The 26,187-nt window shown below is 51.4% G+C and overlaps 1 protein-coding gene across 1 annotated transcript in view; it reads left to right on the top strand.

The window, feature by feature from the left end:
- Positions 1-4,730, top strand: part of PLEKHD1 (pleckstrin homology and coiled-coil domain containing D1) — a gene marked incomplete at both ends in the record, with an annotated part of 28,875 nt that extends 24,145 nt beyond the window's left edge. Inside the window, 6 exons of the mRNA XM_082617998.1 lie at positions 285-378; positions 2,129-2,307; positions 3,125-3,257; positions 3,656-3,800; positions 4,125-4,274; positions 4,561-4,730. Of these exons, the coding sequence (XP_082474124.1) occupies positions 285-378; positions 2,129-2,307; positions 3,125-3,257; positions 3,656-3,800; positions 4,125-4,274; positions 4,561-4,730 (871 nt within the window). The remainder of the gene's footprint in view (positions 1-284; positions 379-2,128; positions 2,308-3,124; positions 3,258-3,655; positions 3,801-4,124; positions 4,275-4,560) is intronic.
- Positions 4,731-26,187: the final 21,457 nt, after the last annotated feature.

Consider the following 26,187-nt stretch of genomic DNA (forward strand, 5'->3'; position numbering starts at 1 on the left):
TTTGTTTCTCCAGTGCCCCTCTTTGCCCTTGGGGTGGCCCTGGATTTATTTTGACAGATTCATGTACACCTGGAGCAAGTGACTTCAGCCCGGCTTGGCCGGGATCTCCTCCGTTCAATCCTGGGCTCCTCCAGCTGCTGGCAGCACCCAGCCATGTGAGGGGCTGGCCTTCCAAAGAGCCCTCTGAGCTGTATAGGGAAGCCGTATAGGCTTCTGTGAAGCAGAAGTCACAAAGGGGCCTGGGAGGGGTGGGCACTGCCATACCCAGCCCTCTGTCCCTGCAGGGAGCTAGAACTGACTGCAAGATGCCTCAAGGGTGTGGAGCAAGAGAAAAAGGAGCTGAGGCACCTCACGGAGTCCTTACAGCAGATGCTGGAGGTGAGGGGCCGCTGGTGGGCTGGCTGCCTGGAGGGAGCCATGGTTGGTTGGGCCACGTGATAGAGTTTTTTCCAACAGTGTTGCCCCAGAGAGTTATCTGCAAGGGAAACAGGCCACGAAGGGGAGCTGATCTAAAGGGTTTCTTCTCTGTGGACCATTGGGAACCCCAGCTGACACTTGAGGCTCAAAGCAGGACCCAGAAGGGCAAATTCAAGTTTGCCCTGGCTATGACCGTGGCCTTAGGAAATCCACCTTCTTCAGTGCTTTCATATATATATATATATATATATTTTTTTTTTTTTTTTTTTTTTTTTTGCGGTACGCGGGCCTCTCACTGCTGTGGCCTCTCCCGTTGCGGAGCACAGGCTCCAGATGCGCAGGCTCAGCGGTCATGGCTCACGGGCCCAGCCACTCCGCGGCATGTGAGATCTTCCCAGACCGGGGCATGAACCCGCGTCCCCTGCATCGGCAGGCGGACTCTCAACCACTGCACCACCAGGGAAGCCCCAGTGCTTATATTTTTATACTCGATGGAGGATCGATTAGGGTGGGCTGCACGGCCACCCACCACTTCCTTCTTGCGGCTCATTCACTTAGCTGTTCCCCGGTGAAATTGAGCATGAGGGGAAATCCACTGCCAGATCACCTCCACTTGATACAGAAACAGCGAGGGAGGAGGAGGAGGGGGCATGTGTCAAGGACAAGGTGCCAACTCTTTAGCAGGGCGTCCAGGTGCACACTCTGGCCCCAGCCTCTGCTACCCTCCTGTCTCCTCTCCCTCTGCTGTCCCTCCACACCCGGCACAATGACATCCCCACGTCTACTTCAAACCACTGAACACATGTGCCCCGAGGAAGCCGTGACCTCCATCCTCCACACCTTTGCCCACGCTGCTCCTTCCCCCCAGAACGTGCTCTTACCTCTTCTCTGCCTAGAGAACACTTTCATCCTTCTAAAGCTCAGCTCAAATATCACCGTAGTCAAGCTTCCCTGACTCTTCGAAGGAGGGATTTGCTCTGAGCTCTGGGTCCCCACGGCACTTTGTACATCTGTTCATGCACTTGACACATGAGGTTGTGTTTTCCAAACAGTAAGCTTCACTAGATTGCATCTTAAGTTCTCTCCAAGCCCAGCACCTCGAGTGAGCCTGGCATGTCGTGGGAGATCCGTGATGGTTACCAGATTCATGAACTGCCTTGCAGATTGCAAGGTTTCTATTCCTCCTTGACTGACTGTGGCTTTGTGGTGCCTTTCTTTGTTTATCTTTCCCTGTCTTACCACAGGAGGTCGTTCTCATGGGTAGTTTCAACTCCAGAATTTCTGAGTAGTGCAAGATCCCAGTCTGATAAGTGGGGAGAATGTCTAAGTCTGCTCTTGGGCTGGTTCCTGTTGGGTGTTCTTCACACAAGCCCAGCACACTCCCTCACTTGTTCCTGGAGGAACAAGGACCCCAGAAGCTCATGATGCCCTTGAGCCTTGGGTCCCCATTGTAGTAGGTGGCCCGTCCACGTCCAGTGCCACGAGCTGGGCTCCTCCCTGACTTCCTCGATGGAGGAGTAGCCTTGCCTCAGTGGGAGGAAGGAGATTCTCGCTGGCCTTTTACCTCAGGGAAGAATGAAGACATTTCAGGTGTCCCTCAGAGGACTGAGTGAGGAGGGCCTCACTTCCCGGAATTGAAATCCAGGTGAGGGCAGCCATGGCGGAGAACCTGACTTAGGCTCTTTCTCTTCTTCCCCTCCCTCCATGCCAGGAACTCTCCATAGAGAAGAAGAAAACCCTGGAAATGCTGGAGGAGAATGAGAACCAGCTGCAGACACTGGCCAATCAGAGCGAGCAGCCCCCTCCCAGTGGGGGTCTCCATAGCAACCTGAGGCAGATAGAGGAGAAGATGCAGCAGCTCTTAGAGGAGAAGCTCCTGGCGGAGAAGCGGTGAGGGAGTCCTAAACCCCTGAGTCCATAGAGGTAACTCTCCGTGAACTGGACACCTGGGCTCTTGGGTTCTAGTTGTCCTCGATCAAATGGGTCACTCACTTCCTTTTGGCTAGGACTCAGTTTCCCCACCAGGCAAATGGGAAGCAATCTTTCACTATCCTAAGCAGACTTGATAATTGCCTCTTGCAATGGTGTGACCCATACAGACAGTCATTAGGCCTGTCTAACAGAGCTTTGTGACAGGCTGGGCAGGTCCTCTCAGCCCCCCCCTTTTTTTTCTTTCTTTCTTCTTCTTTCCCTTTTTTTTCCCCCTCTTTTTTCCTTTTTCCTTCTTTCCTTTCCTTCCCCTTGCGGTACATGGGCCTCTCACTGCTGTGGCCTCTCCCGTTGCGGAGCACAGGCTCCGGACGCGCAGGCCCAGCGGCCATGGCTCACGGGCTCAGCCGCTCCGCAGCATGTGGGATCTTCCGGGACCGGGGCAGGAACCCACGTCCCCTGCACCGGCAGGCGGACCCCCAACCACTGCACCACCAGGGAAGCCACCTCTCAGCCCCTTTTTACAGATGAGGAAACTGAGCCTTGGAGGGGTTGGAGGACCTCCCCGAGCTCACAGAACTAGCAAGACATGGACCCAGGACTCCCCTCACTGACCACATTACCCCCATCACCACCTGGGAGACAGGACCCAGCCAGTTCTGGGGCTCACAAAGCAGGGTCTCAGGCTTTCTCCAGCCAGGTCCCTACGAGGGGCTGCCCTCCCACTGGAGGCCCCGTTGGTGAGTGGGCCCTGAGTGAGCACCTCTCCCCGGGGCAGGATGAAGGAGAACGAGGAACGCTCGCGGGCCCTGGAGGAGGAGCGGGAGTTCTATTCCAGCCAGTCCCAGGCGCTGCAGAACTCGCTGCAGGAGCTGACGGCGGAGAAGCTGCAGGCTGAGCGCGAGCTCAAGGTGCTGGGCCGCTGGGGGCGCATGGTGCTCGGGGCCCTCCCCTCACCTGGAGGCTTACTTCCCTCACCTGGAGACCCTTCCCTCACATCCCTGCCCTCACCGGGCAACTTCCTGAATGAGCCCTGCCAATCTGACCAGCCAGGTGCAGGCAGTGCAGCCACCACGAGCCTGACCTGCACCTGACCTGCGGCGGGGCATCATTGGAGACACCTGTCCCGTGCAGGGGCTGAGTCCCGGCCATCGGGTGGAGGGCGTAAGACAAGAAGCAGGATGCAGTAACTTCCATCCCAGTCTGGAGGCGAGAAAGCCCGCTGAGCCAGGGGTGATCAGGCAAGGCCTCCAAGGGATGGTAGCTGCCCCGCCAGGACCCATTTCCCTCTCTTTGCCTCTCCCCTCAGGCTGAGGTGAAGGTCCGCATGGACCTGGAGAGGCGTCTGCGGGAGGCAGAGGGGGCCTTGCGGAGCCTGGAACAGGGGCTCAACTCCAAGGTGCGGAACAAGCAGAAAGAGGAGAGGATGCGGGCTGACGTGAGCCACCTGAAGAGTAAGCCCTGCCCCCACCGCCAGCCCAGCCCTCGAGCTCTGCCCAGCCGTCCAGGCCCTGCGGAGCCCGGCCTGGGGCCGGAGCGCCACTCAGGCCTGGTGTGCACTAGGTGACCCATAGGTGTTGATGGGCACCTCCTGGGCGTGGCTGCCTTTGGCTCTTGGATCCGGGGTGGGGGGAAAGCCTGAAGTTCTGCCCCCTTTGGCAGGTGACTCAGGTCTCCCAAGGGATGGGGGTCAACGTATTTCCCTCTCCACCCCACCAGGATCCTGGGGAGGGGAGGGGCGGGCAGGAGGGGAGGGTGCAGTGGAACTGCGGCCGCAGGGTTCTTTGAAGAGTGCATCCGGAATGCGGAGCTGGAGGCCAAGATGCCGGTCATCATGAAGAACTCCGTGTACATCCACAAGGCGGCCACTCGCCGCATCAAGAGCTGCCGCTTCCACCGGCGCAGGTCCAGCACCTCCTGGAATGACGGTGGGTGTGGCTTTCCCCGGGCCCTGGGGGGTGGGACGGTCCCGGGCTGTCGGTGACCAGGCAGGAAGAGGGCAGGCCGGGGAGGGAGAGGGGCTGGCTCAGCCCTGAGTGTGGCCCGAGCCCGGCTCCCCAAGCCTTGGGCTTCTCCCAGGGTCATGGAAGCCCATGGACCCGGAGGGGCTGGAGGATGGGGTCCGAGGGACGGGGGCTGGGGTTGGGGCCAGGGCTGTGCCCCAGTGGAGGGAGGGCTGTTCACGGCCGGCCCGTGGGGCCACCGTATCCCCAGTGAAGCCGTCCCAGTCCTTCATGACCTCCCAGCTGGAAGCCAACAACATGGAGGAGCTGAAGGAGGTGGCCAAGCGGCTCAGCCGGGACCAGCGCTTCCGCGAATCCATCTACCACATCATGGCGACCCAGCCTGGAGCCCCCTCTAAGCTTCCGCCGGCGGGAAAGTGATGGGCGGCCCTCCCCGCCGCCCAGGTCCTTCCTCACTGGGGGGCAGGAGGGAGGGGGAGGGGGAGGCCCGACTCCACGCGGCTCCTCTCTGCCAGCGCTCCACGTGGGGGCCAACCTCACCCGCAAAGGACAGGGGCGCCACCTCCCTCACCCTCACCCCAGACCCTACCCTTGGGTCAGGTCAGGCCAAGCTGGGTGCCTGCCTGGTTGTCATGGTGAAGCAAGGATGGGGCCTGGCGGCACCGAGAGACTTCTCTGGCCAGGGAGTGGGCTGGGCGGGGCCCACCACCACCTGCTGTACTTCTCTGTGACTCTGCCGCCCTCCCCACCTTGACCCTTGCTTTCCAGGGCTTCCCAACCCTCTTTGCTTCTGAGATCCACAGGCGTCCCTCGGTCAAGGCCCCTCTTTGACCACACCGCGGGGCAGGGAAGAAAGGGAGCTGGCACAGCCGCTTCTGGGCCGGTGGCCTACCACCCTCGCCAGACACACCGTTCCTGGGGCCGGGCCCTGGCTGTGGGGCCACCTGCTCCCTGCCCTCCTCAGGGGGACTCGCCCACCTGCAGCCTCCGCGCCCTCCTGGGAAGATGTGGCCCTGACATTCCTCCTGTGTGTGTACCGAGGGCCCTGGGCGGGAGGGAGCTGTGGCCAGCAGCGAAACTGAGGTCTCTGCCAGAGAACAGGCAGCAAGTCAGGGAGTGGAAGAAGGCAGCGGACTCCTGCATTATCGACTCCTGGCCGGGCAGGGAGGCTGCTCCCTCTGGCTGCCTCGGCCCTGCTGGGCTGGGGGACCCCAGAGGTCTGCCTCCCAGCTGTCCCTCCTTCGGTCACCTTGCTGCCTCCTCTCCTGCAGAGGCTTTACCCAGTGAAACAATGTGACCACGAGCCCTGGAAGATGGGGGGGCCATTCATTGGCCCAGGGTCATCAGAGGCGAAGCTGAAACATCTGTTCGCAGCTTTTGTGGGAGGCACTGCCCTCCAGGGTGCTAAGGACTGTGTGTCCCTCACCCGTGGACAGACTGTCTGTCTGGCTCCTCTCCCTCCAGGCCTTCCCTCCGAAACTGCCTGAGTCTGTTGGTCTCTCCAGTAAAGGCGTCTCCCTGGGGTCAGGGTGCTCAGGGGCACGGGTCGTATTAAAGGTGCTGATTCTCTGCTGCTTGGACAGTGGAGCCCAGTCTGAGAGGTGGACAGATGGCTGCAGGGCAGGGGCCTGCAGCCTGTTCTGTGGGAAAAGGAATGTTACGACTCAAAACATGGGCGTGTCTACGGCTGGGCCAGCCAAGGCCAGGCAGGCTGCCCTGCTCTGCGGTCAGGACTGCCTGGTGAAATGAACCTCATCAGTCCCTTCTCAGCGGTGGGTGGACTTGGATGACCTCAGCCAGTCTCTTACGAGCCTAGGTGGGAATAGGGGTGGAGGTGCTTCAGAATCAATGCATCTGAAAGGCATGAGTCTAAATGTAAAAGCTTTAAACGTGTAGAAACCTGCATAAACCTGGAACTCATTGATCTAACATGTATGTAGGATGGACTTTAAAATGAGGAAACTTTAGAAACCAAGATTACTATTTTATTTTCTGTTTTTAAAGAATTAAATTAATAATGGTTTGTTCTTGGAGAGAGATCTTTCCGAAATTTTCAAAAGCACTTCCCGGCCTGGGCAAGCTATTAACCAGAGAGGAAAGTGCTTTCTCATGCACATTCGCCAGTCTCTAATTTCTTTCCTCCTATCTCACCCTGTACTTTCCACGCCTCAGGCAAGCCTGTGTTATCTTCAACCAGCTGATCAATCCATAAGTATTTATTTGTTAAAAACTTACTCTGTACCTAGCACTGTAAATAGAAAAAGAGTAACATCTCTATGTGAAAATATGTAGGGGTGAAAATTACTTACTGGAAATATATGGATCTGATTTTTTACAGAAACAAAACCCTATTTCTTGGCCGATTAAAAGTGTTCCCTGCAGCGTCGCTTGCACTGTGGTCATTGCTAGAGAGATGTTGCCCCCTGCAGGCTGAATGTGGAATTAGGGAATTGCCTGCTTGTGCTCATTTGCACACACGTTTCCCTCCCTATGAGGAAGTACTCCCCATCGCTGCACCTCCAGGCAGTGGCTTCTTAATAATTAACTGAAAAATCTGTGCTCCCGCCCTGAGGTCCTGGCTGTCCCCTTGTAACAAGGACTACCAGCCAGATTTTCTTCTGATCTGAGCACGGACCAGAAGGGACAGAGCTGACTGCGCCCATAGGAATAGCCTCAGGCAGGCAAAGGGTACCTAGTTTGATGGCTTGCTAGTTTTAGTGTCTCTATTGGAAACTGACAGTTCTACCGGCTCTGATGAGGAGAGGTTTATGCTTTTGTTTTGTAATCACATAAGGGAGGGAGAGAAATGCTGATGACTGGGTTCTCCTCCTATTTGATCTGTTCCTTCACTGGGGAATGGGTGATCTATATCGTAGCCCTTTATATGTTGTTTCCCAGCAGAATTATTAATGACTCCCCCTTTTGTTATCACAAGGGTCCCAGTTTGGATGGTATTTCCACGGTCATCTTAGCTTTAGTGCTTTTCTCCAGTGAAATGTTAATGGGTGAGGCAAGAGATCTGTAAAGTGTAAAACACTGTGTTCTGATCTACTCTCCAGGTCCCAGCCCCTGGGAAGGACCCACTGCCTATATTTGTCTCTGGAGGGAAGTGATTCTTGCTCCCATCCATCCTATCTCACCCAGCCCAGCATGACCTGGGCAGCCTGTGGGTGCTTGGGTACCATCCCCGTGAGATTTGGAGCCTACAGTGAATGATGAAGGTGAAACTGAAACTTGCTGGAGCCCAGGGTGTGTCAGATTTGGTCTAATTGGAAGGTAGTTATTAAACCCATCAAACAAAGGAGGCCTCGGATAAAGGCCAGCAGTCCCTGGGGACCCTTGTGCTTCTGTGTTAAGCCAGGATGAAGCCACTCAGACCCCCAGGATGCAGCAAGGGCTCTCCAAGATCAGAAACCCTATGGCTTTGACTCTTGGGGGGGAAAGATGCTGACTTCTCTTATCTCATCCCACACCTGGGAGCAGAGGTGAAGGGGTGTCCTTTGCAAGGCTTTGGGAAAGGGTACAGTGCTATCCTTTTGTCCTTGCCACTTAGAAATAGAGGTCCGGAGTGGTCCCAGACATCCAAAGCAACTGGGAGAAACTGGTTGTTCAAACATCCACGTGGCTGTGGATGGGTGCGGTGTAGTGCCCCAGGTTTGGTCCTCCTGATTCTTTGCACATCCCATCTCCCCTTCTCTTCCCTAGACTTGGGCTTCCACTCATTGCTACCAACTCCTCTGGCCCAGAAATGAGCTTCCCTCTCCATCCCACTCGGTTAAATTTGTTCAGGGGAAGTTCAGGAAGCACTCCAAGCCCAGAAATCCTGGGGGCGGGAGGGTCTTAATAAACTCCATCCCCTTGTGATGAATTCCACCTGCAACTGCCACCAAACGTTTCAATGCAGTCCAGCATTCTGTGTGTCCTTTGGTTTTCCCTCTGTGCTACCCTTGACAATCAGGCAGCGAAGTTGCTGTGAGTCAGGGCTGCTCAAAGGCCAGTGCTCGGCCACAGGGGCTCCAGGAGCTGTCTGGGCAGTTGCAGAGCCAGCCAGTGCGTTTGGGGCTCAGGTTCTCTGCCTTGCTTGCCCTGGAGGATCTGACACCTACTTCTGGGCCGAGAGTCCTGCTATGAACAGACTCAACCTCCCCTGTTATCCTGGCAAAAACTAGGACCGATGTGCCTTGGAGTGACACTGACCACAGGAGAGCCTTTCCTCTTGCAGAGCAGTGACCCCATCACAAGGCGCTGAGGGGAGGAACATGTCCCACACTCTGCCTGCTGCTCCCCAGGGGGTGGGGCTGGTTAGTGTTGTCTCACTGCTTCCTGTTCTGGAGCTTTTGATAAGCCACTGGTTTTTTCTGTTTGTTTCTTTGTGTGTTTTTTGTTTTTTGTTTGCAGTACGCGGGCCTCCCACTGTTGTGGCCTCTCCCGTTGCTCCGGACGCGCAGGCTCAGCGGCCACGGCTCACGGGCCCAGCCGCTCTGCGGCATGTGTGATCTTCCTGGACTGGGGCACGAACCTGTGTCCCCTGCATCAGCAGGCAGACTCTCAACCACTGCGCCACCAGGGAAGCCCAAGCCACTGTTTTAAATGTTTTTTGTACTTATATATTTTTATTAGATAGGACATAAATCTCTTAAATCCCATGAGGCTGCTCAGTGCCCTTGCAGTTTTTAAGTTCTATGATCTGAGAGCTCGCAGCCATGGAATCAACAAAGACATGGCTGCCACCGACAGCACTGACCAGGAAGATACATTTCTCAGGGATGACGTTCCAGCTTAGGTTGAACTTGGAGCCATGCTGTTGTCAGAAGGGATGAGAAGAGGAAAGTTTAGGGTTGAGATGAGAGCAGGAAGGATAACTGATTTATCACCCCAAGAAGAAGGTCACTTGGAAGGCTGTCCTGGGAAAGGGAAGATGTCCATTCTCATATTCACCCTGGCGTCTTGAGATCACCTGTCGGCATCACTTCTTCCCATCTTCCTTCAACAAATATTTATTATGATTCTATTGCATGAAGTCAAGCACCTACTATGTGCTTATTATCCCTGTCACTTACTGTTTTTTTTTAATTGTGGTAAAATATACATAACATAAAAGTTTCCATCTTGGGGACTTCCTTAGTGGCGCAGTGATTAAGAATCCACCTCCCAGTGCAGGGAACACGGGTTCGATCCCTGGTCTGGGAAGATCCCACATGCCGTGGAGCAACTAAGCCCATGCGCCACAACTACTGAGCCTGCGCTCTAGAGCCCGTGAGCCACAACTACTGAAGCCTGTGCGCCTACAGCCCTTGCTCTGCAACAAGAGAAGCCACTGCAATGAGAAGCCCGCACGCAGCAACGAAGACACATGCAGCCAAAAATAAATTCATTAATTAAAAAACATGTATATATATATAAAAGTTACTATTTTAACCATTTTAAGTGTATAGTTCAGTAGTGTTAAGTATATTCACATTGTTGTACAACGAATCTCCAGAACTCTTCATCTTGCAAAACTGAAACTCTACACCCCCTTTTCTTTCATTCTTTTTTTTTTTACATCTTTATTGGAGTATAATTGCTTTACGATGGTGTGTTAGTTTCTGCTTTATAACAAAGTGAATCAGTTATACATATACATATGTTCCCATATCTCCTCCCTCTTGCGTCTCCCTCCCTCCCGCCCTCCCTATCCCACCCCTCTAGGTGGTCACAAAGCACCGAGCTGATCTCCCTGTGCTATGTGGCTGCTTCCCACTAGCTATCTATTTTACATTTGGTAGTGTATATATGTCCATGCCACTCTCTCGCTTACCCTTCCCCCTCCCCATATCCTCAAGTCCATTCTCTAGTAGGTCTGTGTCTTTATTTCTGTCTTACCCCTGGGTTCTTCATGACATTTTTTTTCTTAAATTCCATATATATGTGTTAGCATACGATATTTGTCTCTCTCTTTCTGACTTACTTCACTCTGTGTGACAGACTCTAGGTCCATCCACCTCATTACAAATAGCTCAGTTTCGTTTCTTTTTATGGCTGAGTAATATTCCATTGTATATATTGCCACATCTTCTTTATCCATTCATCCAATGATGGACACTTAGGTTGTTTCCATCTCCGGGCTATTGTAAATAGAGCTACAATGAACATTTTTTGGCTGTGCCATGCAGTATGTGGGATCTCAGTTCCCTGACCAGGGATCGAACCTGTGCCCCCCGCAGTGGAAGCCTGGAGTCTTAATCACTGGACCACCAGGGAAGTCCTCTACACCCATTAAACAACTCTCCATTTCCCCTCCCCACCGGCCTCTGGTAACCACCATTCTACTTCCTGTTTCTATGAATGTGACGACTTTAGTTACCTCGTGTAAGTTGAATCGTACAATATTTGTCTTTTTTGTGATGGCTGATTTCACCTAGCATAATGTCCTCAAGATTCATCCATGTTGTAGCATGTGTAGGAATTTTCTTCCCTTTTAAGGTTGAATAATATCCTATCACTTACTTTTAAAAAGAAAAATGGGTAGACATCTTATTTTTCTTACAAATTGCTGTCCAGGGGTGAGGGCCCTGCCCTTCTTAAAGGGTAAGAGAGTCACAGCTGAGCGGAAGTTGGGTCCCTATGCTTCCCTTTTTCCAGGTTGCTCCTTGTGGTGGTTTCGTGTTAAGGGATGTTTTGGTGTTCACCTCCTCCTTCTCCCCAGCAGATGGCAGCATGCTCTGAGCTGGGCCAGCAAATTCCAGTGGGAAAGTGAACTGAGGCTCTCAAAGAAAAGGGAGGGCTTTGTGACAAGGCCGAGGTTCCACATTATTGGTGTGAGTCTCCCAGCTGTTCTCCCCTTTGAGACATGAAACAAAAGTCTCTGCTACAGCCAACATGTATTCAGTCTATTGTGAACCATGCACTTTCACACTGATTTCTCTTTTTTGTCCTCACAACATCCCTCTCCTTGATTTACAGAAAAATGATCCCCAAGGTCACACAGCTTCTAAGTGGAGTTTCAGGTATCTGAGTTCATGGCCAGTGTTCTTTCTAGCATATGTAAATATTAATGTGGAATATTAGTATGTAGAATATTATGTATAAAGATGTAAATTTTTACATGTAAATTATTTTCAGTGAGCTTCCTCCTTCCCTGCCTTCCTTCAACAAATATACTGAGCTCCTCTATGTTCTAGGCCCAGAGTCTCCACACAGATATTTTCTATCAAGGGTTCTTAAGGGATTGATTCAGGGGCTTGGTAACTGACAGTCTCCCTAGAACTCTTCCTTCCTGAAAGTCTGGCTAGTCCAGTACAGGAGGTCCTGAGGGTCAGAGCTTCTCATCCTAAGGGCTTTGCAAAGCAAGGAGGCCTTTTGTTGCTGTCTCCAACCACTTCCAGGCTAGCAGTCTCCTGACCCTCACCTTCCTTTGTCCTTCCCCCTCCCCAGCCCAGTGTCCTCCGGAACAGAAGAATCCTCTCAGGGTGGGAGTAAGCAGCCAATGGGAAGGCCCCGGGCTGGGAATCTAGAGGCCCGTATGTTCCTGTAAAGCCAGTGATTAATCCTGAGAGAGGGGCAAGCCATCTGACCTCCCCTTGATTAAATGAGGATGTGAAATTAGATGCTCTCAAAATCCTTCTTGTGGGAGAGGGATAGATTTAGAGTTTGGGATTGACATGTACACATTGCTATATTCAAAATAGATATCTGGGACTTCCCTGGTGGTGCAGTGGTTAAGAATCCGCCTGCCAATGCAGGGGATACGGGTTCAAGCCCTGGTCCGGGAAGATCCCATATGCCGTGGAGCAGCTAAGCCTGAGAGCTACTACTGAAGCCCACGTGCCTAAAGTCTGTGCTCCACAACAAGAGAAGCCACCGCAATGAGAAGCCTGCGCACTGCAACGAAGAGTAGCCCCCGCTCACTGCAGCTAGAGAAAGCAGGCGCGCAGCAACGAAGACCCAAAGCAGCCAAAAATAAATAAATAAATTTATTTAAAAAAAAAAAAAGATAGCCAACAAGGACCTACTGCATAGCACAGGGAACTCTGATCAATATTCTGTAATAACCTAAATGGGAAAAGAATTTGAAAAAGGAATAGATGCTTGTATATGTATAACTGAATCACTTTGCTGTTCACCTGAAACTAACATGACATTGTTAATCAACTATACTCCATCATAAAATTAAAAAAATTTAAAAACATCCTTCTTGAATTCTGGTGACCCCACTTCTCTGCTGGAGACTGCTTTAGGTGTGGGCCAGGCTGGCCAGTGAGATGAGAAGTCTGCTGGGGGACAGGTTTTCTCACTTTCAAAGAGAGTCATAATGAAGATACAGTCCCTTTTCCTCCACTGGACATTTCATGTCTGGATATGACACCTAGAACTAAGGCAGCCAACTTGTGACCGTGGGGGTAGCTGACCTGAGGCCCAAGCCAGCGTGCCTAGGGTAACTGAGCGGAAAGATGGCAAGGAGCCTTGGTCCCTGCTGAGTTGTCGCTGAGTTAACTGACACTAGATCTGCCTATTTCAGGACTCCTTGTTATGTGAGCTGATGTATCTTTCCTTTAGTTTAGGTCATTTTGCTTGGGTTTTCTGTTATTTGCAAAAAAGGAGGATAATCACCTTAGCTTTATCAGACTTGTTGTGTGATCCCAAAGTCTGAAGACCTTTTCCTAAGAAAGTCAAGGCATTTTTTCAGTCATCTACTAGAATTCACCTACTCATTCATTCAACAAATATTTATTGAGTCTACAATCATATTCTTTAAAATTCTATGACACACTCACCCCAACTCAAAATCTCTGAAATTGGGATGTATCTTAATTCGATGGCAGCTTTTGATTGCTGCTGGCCGTACAGCAGTCTTGATGAGGGTGTCTTGCCTTTGCAGGCATCAGAAGTCCCAGCATCAAAATGTGCTGAATGCGCATCAACAGTTTGGTGAAAAAAAAAATCCCGAAATACTCATGGAGGTGCACTTAACAGATAAGAATCAGATGGTTGCCGGGGGGCTGGTGAATCAGACTTGTTTGGCAGTGCTTGAGATAGAGCTGATCCACTCAACTGTAAAACCGGCTTAAGAGCCCAGCACCTATGACACTTCTTTTACGGATTCTTTTGTTTTTTTGCGGTACGCGGGCCTCTCACTGTTGTGGCCTCTCCCGTTGCGGAGCACGGGCTCCGGACGCGCAGGCTCAGCGGCCATGGCTCACGGGCCCAGCCGCTCCGCGGCATGTGGGATCCTCCTGGACTGGAGCACAAACCCGTGTCCCCTGCATCGGCAGGCGGACTCTCAACCACTGCGCCACCAGGGAAGCCCCCTAGTTCCTTCCTTTTTTTTTTTTTTTTTTTTTTTGCTGTACGCGGGCCTCTCTCTGTTGTGGCCTCTCCCGTTGCGGAGCACGGGCTCCGGACGCGCAGGCTCAGCGGCCATGGCTCACGGGCCCAGCCGCTCCGCGGCATGTGGGATCTTCCCGGACCGGGGCAAGAACCCGTGTCCCCTGCATCGGCAGGCGGACTCTCAACCACTGCACCACCAGGGAAGCCCTACGGATTCTTCTGAGAAATGCTGCATCACTGACACTCTTGATGCTTCAGAAGATGGCCTTGTGTGAAAAAAATGTGGTCATCGTCACTCCTAGTCAAAGAGAGAGGAGTCAGATTTGGGATGAGAAGTTCTAGAAATGCCTTAGCTCACTTATTTCACTTCTATTTCCCATTTTATTATGCACAAGAGTGATATCTGATGAAAACCTATGACTAACCAAATCTAAAAAAGCTCTTTCAATAAGTGTAAAATAAAAATTCTGGGGGACTTCCCTGGTGGCGCAGTGGTTAAGACTCCACGCTCCTCACGTAGGGGGCCTGGGTTCCATCCCTGGTCAGGGAACTAGCTCCCACATGCGTGCCACAACTAAGAGTTTGCGTGTCACAACTAAGACCCGGTGCAACCAAATAAATAAATTTAATTTAAAAAATTCCAAGTGCAAGTATAGTGTCATAGTTTGACAGCACCCTTTATTTCTTTTATTTATTTATTTATTTATTTATTTTTGGCTGCATTGGGTCTTCGTTGCTGTGCGCGGGCCTTCTCTAGTTGCAGCAGTGAGCAGGGGCTACTCTTTGTTACGGTGTGCGGGCTTCTCGTTGCGGTGGTTTCTCTTGTTGTGGAGCATGGGCTCTAGGCGCGTGGGCTCAGTAGTTGTGGCGCATGGGCTTAGTTGCTTGGTAGCACATGGGATCTTCCCGGACCAGGGATCAAATTTGTGTCCCCTGCATTAGCAGGTGGATTCTTACCCACTGCACCACTAGGGAAGTCCCCACCCTTTATTTCTTAGTGGTACATAGAGTAATGGTGTGCCCTATATCTAATGATGTCTTATGTTGGATGATATATACTATGTGCCAAGCCCTGCTCTGGTGCTGGGGAGATGACAGGGAACAAGAGACAAAGCCTGGTTGTTTGTGCAGGTTGACTGTGGAGAGTCCTATATATGTCATTCAGGAAACCGCATAGCAGCCAATTTTTCGCTATCAACCCAAGTTGCCCTGGTGTCATAGTCTCCAGCCATCCCTAACGCCTTTTCATTGGACCTGGAAATGGCTCAGAGCACCTCTGTCCTCATTTAATTGGCTGAAACTATCACATGGCTACATTCCCCTGCAGGGAGTCTGGGAAACGTAGCCTGGCTGAGCACCAGGAAAAATGTGGACGCTGATGGGCAGCCAGCGGTCGGTCCCCCTCACTGTAAACGACATTGTGGAGGTCGGGGAGAGTCCCAGCAGCTCAGAGCCTCCCCAAAGGAGACAAAACAAAACACCAACCTGCTTATCCTACCACATTCTGTCTGGGGATGCCGGTCCTGAATATCAGACCCATTATCAAAGAGGAAGGGGTCCATGACTCAGAATATTAGCCCCATGGGTAACCAGCTATAAGCTGATGGGGTTAATGGAGGCTGTGGTGCTTACCGTAAACCATGGATCTCTACTTGAGCTCTTTGGGGGCAGATGTTTTTCTGGCGTGTCTGTGGAGCCCCGTCACTTAGCACTGCCCATACCACCACTCTGCCTGCCCAGAGGGCTGGAGGGGAACGTGTCGCTCGCTCAGTGACATATTTGCTAGCGTCTCGGGACACAGGGCTCCAGCCTCCAGGGTGTAGAACAGACCAATGGAGTCCCGTGGCAGAGTTTAGGTTTCACCGATGATAAGTTGTGTGACTTGGGCAAATTACTTAACGTTTCTAGGCGCTGGATTCCTCCGTTGTCGGTGTACATTCCTCACTAGTAACTGTAGCTGTAATGTCTGCCCTTACTACCTCAGAGGTTGTTCAGAGGATCCGGAGAGCTGAAGTAAGGGAGACCTTCGGGAACTGTAAACCTTTGCAAACAGGTATTGTGTTGAGGTGAGCGGGCCACCTCCGCACTTAGGAGGGACCGCGTGAACGCTGCTTGAGTGAATCGTGATGGTCTTGCTCATGCTCTCTGCCTTGGATTCAGCATTTCTACGCTGCTTGTTTGAAAGTCTCTCACTGTCCTTCACACACTCTCACACACACAGAGGAACTTGTTCCCTTTGGTATTCAGGGTAAAGCCTCTGGGTCAGGGCTGAGGAACTGAAGCCTAATGTTAGCGGGACATCCTTGGGAAGGTGAGGAAAGCTGCGGGCCGTGCTGTCCTCTCACCCTGTGTGGCAACCGGATGCCTTCTTCGCGGGCAGCAGCCTGGCAGTGGCTGGGATGCCAGGAGCAGCCCACACGCCCAGTGCCGGGCCCACAGTTTTGTCACCCCGCTCAGGCCAGCTTGGCAGGCTTGGGCCGTTTCTGTCTCTCCACCTCTCTTCAGCATGAACCATTTCTGTCATTTCCTGAATCCTGTGACATATTCCTGAGTTTCCGAGCCTTCCAAGCCTTGTCTGTCTCCTCTTGTTCCGTTAACAGTTCTTAGAAGGAAGGGAGGTTGGGAACAAGACGAATTGTCTCCATTGTAGAGCTATGCAAATGAAGGCACAGAGAGGGAGGGGGTTTCTTCAGAAGGGGGAAGGAGGTGGATGGGTGGTGACTGAGAAGAATTCACTTGGAAAGAGGGAGGACCCATCCGGGAAAATTCTGGTTCCTGTGACAGAACATATTGGCTTTGGAGGCTGGGAAGGACTCATTCAAAGCATGAGTGACAGGAACCAGGGCTTAGGGCCTAGAACTGGAGACTCTGCCACGGGGATGTTGGTTCTCTTTTCTGCTTATCTTTGCTTCTATTTGTGTGTTGACTTCGCTTTCCCGCTGCAAACATCTGGGAGAGGGCATGGCCGCTGCCAGCCCCAGCTTGGCACCCTAGAGGAAGGGGAGCTCCTTTTTTGAGGTTCCCTGTACTCACCCCAAGGAATGAATTGGTCTTGCAATGCAGGTCATATGCCCACCTCTTGGCTGAATCATTGCTGTAGGTGGGGAGAATTGGATCTGTGATTGGTCAGGAAATCCACCAGTACAGAGGTGAGTGGGAAGAATATGTGCACAGGACAGATGCAGAGGAGTGGGAGGGCTGTGGGTGTGTGTATGAACTGTAGCCAGCGGGACTGTTGCATCACTGGGCGAGCATTGTTGAGGAGTTGATGAGCCGCAGCAGCAGCAGGACCACATCCTCTCGGGACTCCAATAGCTTCCTGAAGGCTGGGTCAGCAATGGTTGTCATGGCAACAGCCTGATGGGAGTGTTTTAAGGAAAAGCCTGAGACTGGAGTGTTTTGAATGGTATTTGCCTATAGATAAGTCCCTCTCTTGCTAAGAGCCAAAGAAAGACAGAGCCCAGCTATTTGGGTTGTCTCACTCTGAGTAGAGGGGGTTGGAGTGGGGTTTAGGTTTCCCTCCCTGAGGTTGCAAGGGAGGCTTGGCGGTAGCTTTGCCTGTTATTGGTTAACAAAGACTCGTGCTCTGCACACAGGGAGTGCAGTGCAGTCGAGCTATTGCCCAAGTGATCTTTCTAGCAAGTAAATCCCATCAGGCTGCTTCTCTGCCTTAAGTCCTATAGTGGTCCCTGATTGCTGACAGAATAAAGCTCAAGTGCCTGAACCTGACATTCCTTGTCCTCATGACCTCGTCTTCCCTGGACTCTCTGCTTTGCTTTCACTCTCTTCCACTCACACTCCTTGCAAATCTGTATTCCCAGATGGCTTCATGCCTTGGTGCCTTTGCACATGCTGTGTGCTTGGACTGTCTTCCTGCTTCCACTGGAGAATGTTGGCTCCTTCTTTAAACAAAGTGGGTGACAGCTCCTCCCATCTGCATGACTCTCAGTCTAGGAGAGCACCAGCCAAGTGGCCGTGCTTGAGCCTTCTGAGCCTCATTTGTCTCTCTGGGTGCTGGAGGCCACAGCCACACCTGCCCAGCACATCTGCGCACGCGCCCCCCTCCCCACTCCACGCCCACCCCCCCACCCTGCGCCCCACCCCGGCCAGGTTGGGCTGCTTTCCCTTTAGAGACAAGCAAACCCAAGATAAATAAAAAACCCTCTCCTTGGTTCCTTGGTTTCTTTTGCACCTTCAAAAAAGGTGACTCATCCCTTCATTTGACAAGACTTGGTGAATATCCCTTACGCACTAGTGAAACAGGAGGGAAGGGGGCAGGGCACAACCTTTAAAAGAATGACTTAGCCTGAGGACATGACATAAACTGGTTAGAACCAACTAGGCCCAAGATGGTGGATGATCGACTTCCACTAGACCTTGAGCAAGCTAAATGACACACCCACAGGTGCCATGACAGTTCCAAGGCTGACTACTAAAGGTCAAAATGTGGGCGATGGCCCAATTCTTGGAAATCCCCACCCCTTCCCCGAAATAGCTGGGATATTCCTCCCACTCATTAGCCTATGAAATTACCCGCCCCTATAAAAACTGACAGCCCCACACCCAGGTGCTGCTCTCTCTGAGATGGCCCACACTCTGTCTGTGGAGTGTGTTTCTCTCTAAATAAATCCACTTCTTACTTATCACTTTGTCTCTCACTGAATTCTTTCTGCAACGAGACATCAAGAAGCTGAGCTTCATTAGTCCTGAGACCAGGTGTATAATCTCAGTTAAAAGACCATGGGTTGGGCTTCCCTGGTGGCACAGTGGTTAAGAATCTGCCTGCCAGTGCAGGGGACACGGGTTGGAGCCCTGGTCCGGGAAGATCCCACATGCCATGGAGCAACTAAGCCCGTGCGCCACAACTACTGATCCTGCACTCTAGAGCCCACGAGCCACAACTGCTGAAGCCCACGTGCCACAACTACTGAAGCCTGTGCACCTAGAGCCTGTGCTCCGCAACAAGAGAAGTCACCGTGATGAGAAGCCCACGCACCACAACAAGAGGAGCCCCCGCTCGCCGCAACTAGAGAAAGCCCGCGCACAGCAACGAAGACCTAACACAGCCAAAAATAAGTAAATAAATAAATTTATATACATACAAAAAAATTCCTTAGAAGACCATGGGTTCAAGTCCCAATCTGAGTTGCACAGTTTCGGTTTCACTAGGCACTGTTCCAGACACTTGGATACACTGGTAAACGAAACAGACAAAAGTTCCTGCCCTCGTGGAGCTTATGCTCTAGCAGGGGAGACAGAGAGTAAACAGTAAATATAAGAAAAAAATAAATTATATAATTTATTAAAAGGCACTAAGGGCTATGGTAAATAGGACAAGTAGAACAAGGTAAGGGAGTTTGGGAGCCCCAGGAGGGAAGGGTGGGCAGCCTGCAATAGTAATAGAGAAACAGGGTCAGTCTGCTAGGGCTGCCATAACAGAATGCCCCAGCTCAGGTGGCTTAAACCACAGAAATTTATTTCTCACAGCTCCGGACGCTGGGAAGTCCATGATCAAGGTGCAGGCAAGTTAGGTTTCATTCTGAGGCCTCTTCTTTCTCCTTGTAGGTGGCCGCCATCTCTCTGTGTGCTTACGTGACCTCTTTGTGTGTGCAAGGAAAGAGAGCTCTGGTGTCTCTTCCTCTTTTTAAAAGGACACCAGCCCTATTGGATTAAAGCCCCACTCTCGTCATGTCACTTAATCTTTATTGCCTCTTTTTTAGGCCCTATCTCTAAATACCATCACATTGGGGGTTAAGGCTTCAACATATGAACTCAGGGGCAGGGTGGGGGACACAATTCAGTCCAAAACAAGCCTTACTGAGAAGGCAAAATTTGGAGATGGGATTGAAGGTGGTGAGGGAATTGGAATATCTTGGGGGAAGCATTCCAGGCAACAGAATGGCTGTTGCAAAGAGCCTGGGGTGGGAATGTGTCCAGGTGTTAGAGAAATCGCAAGGAGGCCAGTGTGGACAGAGTGGGGTGAGCAAGGGGACAGTAGCAGTAGGAGGTGAAGTTAGAGGAGTGACAGGACCAGATCATGCAGGGCCTTGTGCGCCATGTGAGAACTTTGGCTCTTCCTGGGAGAGAGATGGGAGCCATCTCAGGAGGTTGAGCTGAGGGGCGGCATGATCAGACTTACGTTTTAAATGCCCACCTGGTACTGTATTGAGACTAGGCCATGTAGAAACAGGAAGACCTGTTAGGATGCGCTTACAGAAATCCAGATAAGGAATGACAGTGGCTTGGACCAGGATGATGAGAATGGAGGCAGTGAGAAGCGGTCAGATTCTGTATCTATTTGGAAGGGAAAATCCACAGGATTTCCTAACAAATTGGATATGGAGTGGGAAAGGAAAAGGAGTCAAAATGACGCCAAGATTTTGGCTTGGGCAGTGGGAAGAATGGAGTCACCATTAGTTAAGATGTGGAAGGCTGCAGGTAGAGGAGGTTTAGGGGAAAGGATCAGGTGTTCCCATGTTAGATATATTGAATGTGAGATGTCTGCTAGATATCCAAGTGGATGTATCAGGAAGGTAATTGGATATTTAAGCCTGGTATTGGGAGAGAGGCTGGGATGGAGACATAAATTTGGGAGTCAGCCCATCCTGATGGTATTTAAAACCATGAAACTAGGTGAGACCATCACGGGAGTGAGTGAAGATCAGGACAAAGGTTTGACCCTGGGGCACCCCAACAAGAGGAGGAACCTGCCAGAAAGACTGAGAACAAGGCTGATATGCTCAGAACCAGCGTTCCAGGAGAGGACAAAGGGGAGACAGAGAACTAGAGGCCACTTCCTGTAGGTTCCCAGGGAAAGGTTCCCAATCTCACCAGTGTTAACCTCCTTACAAGGTTGCATCCCAGCCTATCCTCTAAGATTATTATGCCATGGCCTAGAGTTTTTCAATGCTTGCAAATCTCCAACCTTAAAAAAAATGCATGAAAATCTGAGATGAGAGTTGAAAGTTTTTACTTTGATCCTCCGCTGATTTCCAGCCTCCAGGAGAAGAAGGAACACCTGGGAGGGTCTCCTACCACCGTGCCCCGTTTTGATCCACTCCATGAGGGGCGTTGCTGCCACTGCCCCTCCCTGTGCGCCCCCTTGGCAGCCTCACCCAACCCCGCTCCCTGGCTTCTCTCCTCCCCGTGGCTACTGCTGTGGCACCTGAGGACCTTATCTTCTCACCTACTCGGGCCAGATGAGCGGCAGTCAGCCTTCCCCGCTCCCCACAGCGCACACTGGTACAGGAGTGTGGCTCCACCCAGAAAAACAACCCATGGGAAAATAGCCACACTCTTCCCCGTGACTCACACAGCGCTGGGGATGCTCACGGCTCATTTTTCTCACTCACAGCAGAGACAAAACCTTGGAGGCTTCATGGGATAATTAATAATGAGAGAACTCCCAGAGGTGCTCCACCTGCCCTCCCATCACCGCAGGAAAGAGACCATTAGGTCCTCCACAGGAAACTGGGGAAAAGCCTCTCTCTGCATAGACTGTAGAGGCGGAGCCCAGGAGTGGCCAGGTTGAGTCACCCTTTCAACGGTGTGAAAGGAACCGAGGAGGGGTTTTTTTTTTTTTTTTTTTTTTTACACAATTTTTTTTTATTAGTTTCTGCTTTATAACAAAGTGAATCAGTCATACACATACATCTGTTCCCACGAGGAGGGGGGTTTTTATTTGTCTTGGGTCACCCCACCCAACCCTTACCTCTCTGTTCGCGGCACCGCCCGGTCCAGCCAGGTGCACCAGACAGCCTTCTCCAGTACTCTCTCGGCTCCCTGCAGAGGGTCCTTATCCTTCCTTCTACAGCTGAAAAGATCTTCCTACATTCCGTGAGATGACACACCGCACCCCCACATCCACTCTCAGAACTCCAACACAGAGAATAAAGACACCAACACTCTTTCGCTGTTGAATTTTGTGCTGTTCCCTCTGAAACTCTGCCTCTCCCCGCCCCCGTCCACCCACAAACAGGCTGGCGATACCAGCATAGAGCCTGGCACTCCCAACGCTTGTAGAATTCATTCCTGCAGCACAAGTGAGAAGGTCCATTTGAAGAGGTGACCCCCAAACACTAATTTACAACAATGTGTGGGGGTAGAAGGGAACCTCAGCACATGGACTGGGGGCAGCAGAGTTTGAAAATACACCCAATATTCTAATAGAATTTAAACATTGTCATTGTCATCATCCATCATTTTGTCCTTCAAACCACAGATAGTAGTAAAGCTTGCTTGAATCTTTGTGGACTATGAGATTAAAAATGTTGAGAATCAGGGTCTAAGCGATTGTTTGCTACTAAGTTCCTTGGCTGTGGGGATGAAGTCTCTCCTGAAAAATAGAGTTGGGGGGCTTCCCTGGTGGCTCAGTGGTTGAGAATCTGCCTGCTAATGCAGGGGACACGGGTTCGAGCCCTGGTCTGGGAGGATCCCACATGCCACGGAGCAACTAGGCCCGTGAGCCACAACTACTGAGCCTGCGCGTCTGGAGCCTGTGCTCCGCAACAAGAGAGGCCACGATAGTGAGAGGCCCGCGCGCCGTGATGAAGAGTGGCCCCCGCTTGCCACAACTAGAGAAAGCCCTCGCACAGAAATGAAGACCCAACACAACAAAAAATAAATTAATTAATTAATAAACTCCTACCCCAACATCTTCAAAAAAAAAAAAAAGAGTTACAAGAGCTGAGACAATCAGAGGTGCATCCCCACCCAGTGAGCCCTTTAAAAAAAAAAAAAATAGAGTTGGTCCTTCAGACAGTGACTGCAGTGCGGCCAATCACAGAAGGAACTGCTGTTCCCTGGGACTGGCAGCCTGGAAGGGTGGGGCAGTTCTTGGAGGTTTGGTTCACCGTGAGTCTTACTAAGGAGGTCCACGTCCAATGTGCGAACAGCGCCAGATAAACTGTGATTTAACTTATTTTCTTGGCAGAACGGTTCATGGAGGCCAGAAAAAAAAGAGGCAATGGACTGTCGGGAGAGTGAGGCTTCCCAAGACACCCAGCGAGAAAGAGACAGTGGGTGAGAAGGGCGTAGGATGCAGTCACCATGCGACTGTGATGGAGTAATAGATGACGCCTCGTGAGGCTGCCCAGTACCCTCTGGTTTCACTCTTTTTATGAGGAAAATTTCCAGTCTCTCGCTGGGTCCCTTACGTGGATGTATGCCTTCTCAGAAGGATGTGGGCTCTGTGCAAATGCGGGGCTGCTTTTCCATTGTAAACAATGCACTGACATCTGGACCAGGCTGACGTGAACCTCTTTCCCAGGGTGCATTAGTGTCTGAAAGGGTTTTGGAACTACTGAGTAAAGGACCAGACTGGGAATCCTGGTGACTCCACCAAGGTGTGGAGGATGCCAGGAGCCCGATTGGAGGGAGGCCATGGGACTCAGGTGCTAGAACAAGCATGCTAACTCATACAACCATCAATCGGCAGCAAAGAACCTGCACCACGTGGTCTACCATCGCAGGGTGGTTCCTCAGGGTATTGCAGGAGTATGTTCTGTTCCCGACAAGCATTTAGGCAACTTGCAGGCAGGGACTATATTTCATACACAGTGTGCGTCCCTCCAAGGAACCTGCTGCAGCCAGAATATGCTTGTTGTCTATCTCCAGTCCAGCGAGGGCTTCCTGAAATGGGGACTGGCAGCCCCACAATGAGAGCCAGTATTATGAGGCTTCTCGCTTTTGATACCTTCCCCTCCATTGCCTCAGCCCATGAAGAAGCAGGGCTGGTGCTTTTACAATTTCCTTTTTTTTTTTTTTTTTTTTTTTTTGCGGTATGTGGGCCTCTCACTGTTGTGTCCTCTCCCGTTGCGGAGCACAGGCTCCAGACACGCAGGCTCAGCGGCCATGGCTCACGGGCCCAGCCGCTCCGCGGCATGTGGGATCCTCCTGGACCGGGGCACGAACCTGTGTCCCCTGCATCGGCAGGCGGACTCTCAACCACTGTGCCACCAGGGAAGCCCTACAATTTCCATTTTAAAGATGAAGAAACAGAGATCAGAGACTGCTGGCTTCAAGAGAAGCTTGAAATCTCACTCTTCCTAGCCCTGCCCACCCTCTCCTCCCATCCCCAAGGAACAGGATGATATCAGGGGTGATCCAGGGCCTGGGGAAGGAGACATCACTCTAGGCCCACAAGATGGGGAAGGATGCCTCCTTGGGCTCTTCTCCATGCCTGGGGACTTCCCTCCCTGAGTGAGCCTGAGGTGTGTGGATTGGACCTGCTCTGTCTGGATCTTGGACAGAAATTCTTACTCACTTTTCCTTGGCATGCTTTTCCTGGGACTCACCTTTCCTTTCTATGGGAGTGTTAAGTAGTTTGGGGATACAGGAGAAAAAAATAGGCTTCTTAAGTGAGCCCTCAGCCTGCATTAGGGAGTCCCTTACATGGGGCAACCCGGTCCACCAGGGCAAATGAGCTTCAGTAGTAAAGAGTTTGCATTTGTTTGACCTGTGATAGGATAGGATTAAAAAAAAAAATTCTATCCACTTCACCTCCTTGGAGTGGGAGGTGAACAGTAAAAAATGCATTTATTGGGCTTCCCTGGTGGCGCAGTGGTTGAGAGTCCGCCTGCTGATGCAGGGGACACGGGTTCGTGCCCTGGTCCGGGAAGATCCCACATGCCACGGAGCAGCTGGACCCGTGAGCCATGGCCGCTGAGCCTGTGCGTCCAGAGCCTGTGCTCCGCAATGGGAGAGGCCACAACAGTGAGGGGCCCGTGTACCGCAAACAAACAAACAAAAAATGCATTTATTTAAAAAGCAAAAGAATTCCAAGATAGTAAGCTGAGACCCCACCTGTGATGGAAGTGGGAGGGTCTCTGGCCAGATATGGTCATCCTTAGCCAGATAAAGTTACCCTGATGACAGCACACAGTAGTGACCCGCCTGAGGTCCCACTGCCATGAAAAGTAGAACCGGGGCTGAAACTCAGCCAAGTCCCCATCTCTTTCCTTCTATCTCTTCTAGTCTGGAGACAAAGCCAAGACAAAATAGGAGTATGGGGGATGGTCCCACAGGCTTTGGCATTCCAGGGAGGAGCTCTGCATGCTGGTGCCGGGTTCCTACCTGGGTTCAAGTTTGGTTCCATGGTGGACAAGCTCCACACTCAATGGCTGCTCTCCTGTAGCTGCTCTCGAGGCAGGTTGGCCTGGCACCACAGCCTGACCACAATTCTTCCCCCAGTGCCTGCTCCCCAACATGAGCTGAAGTCCTTGGGAGCCTCTAAGACTGCTTGAAGAAGGAAATTTGTTTTATACCTGACTTCCCTTCCCCCTTCACTCCCTCCCACCCTCCCTGTCCTCCTTCCTTTTATCCTTCCTTCTCTCCATCCTTCCTCCCATCCATTCACTCAAATCTAAGCAGATGCATCCCTGCAGCATCCTATCTACTGTCTCCTGTAGGTTAAGAAGCTTCAGAAACTGAATACTTCCCCTGAGTCGAGAGCCATGCTGAATTATTCATAGGCCAAATCTGTTGCAAATTTCAAAGTGATTTTTCTTCAAGGTTGTGATTGTGAGGCTACGGGTAAAAGGATTAATGAACATGCCTAACATTCATGGAGGTCAGAAAAGCCATCAAATCAGATAGTCTAGGGTCTCTGTCTCCTAAGGCCCTAGGACAAGCATAGTGAAGAGAAATGTCTTGTGTAGAGATTCACATAACTTTGGCCTTGGACTCCCTGAACTCTTCAATCAGTGGATTGATGGATTAAATGCACCAGCAGATAGCTGGGCCTCACCCAACCTCTACAGCTGTGTAGAATCCATCTTCCCCTCAGCTGGACCATTCAGAAGGGGATCAGGGTACCCAGAGTTTTCTGACAGAGACACTGGCTGGAGGTGGTGAGCTCCCCTGCACTGAAAGTGTTTGAGGTGCCAATGATGAACAACCACCAGGCATGCTGTAGGAGGGGCTCCTGCTTTGAGTGGGGTAGGACTAGCCGTCTGTGGATGATCATTCAAAACTATCCTGTTGATCAGTTTGAGGAACAAGATCCTTATATCTGAGTGCCTTGAGATTCTAGAATTCAACTACTAGGGATAATTTGATCTCAAAGCAGAATCTAAACACTGATTCTCTTAGACTCAGACACGGTTGGCTTTATCAGATGTGCCTTCCTGGATTCACTTGCCGACTGTTGCCAGTCCCCTCCCTGCCTCCTAGTCTTCACTCATTCCTTGCAGTGCCCCACCACTGGCACCATTCATTCAGCCAGTGACTCCTAGAGTCTCCCATAGCCTCCTCTACCTGCCAGGTGGCTTCACAGAGAGGCACTGTAGCCTCATGGAGAGACCAGCAGGTCTGGAGCCGGGTGGACCTAGATCAATATCTTGGCTTCACCTGTACAGCTGTGTGACCTTGGGAAAATCACCCAACCTCTCTGACCTTCACTTTCCTCTTCTTTAAAATTAAAATGGTAACACTTTTTATTTGTAGGATTATGAGGTTTAAATGAAATCATGTAGATAATGTACTTAGTATAGTGTATGGCACATTCCTCCCCAAGTCCACTGTACTCTCTTTTACCTCTTGCCCTTGACAAGGGCGTACATGCATAGAC

Source organism: Mesoplodon mirus (assembly GCF_964341445.2).
Source record: "Mesoplodon mirus genome assembly, chromosome: 4".
NCBI classification, from domain to species: domain Eukaryota; kingdom Metazoa; phylum Chordata; class Mammalia; order Artiodactyla; family Ziphiidae; genus Mesoplodon; species Mesoplodon mirus.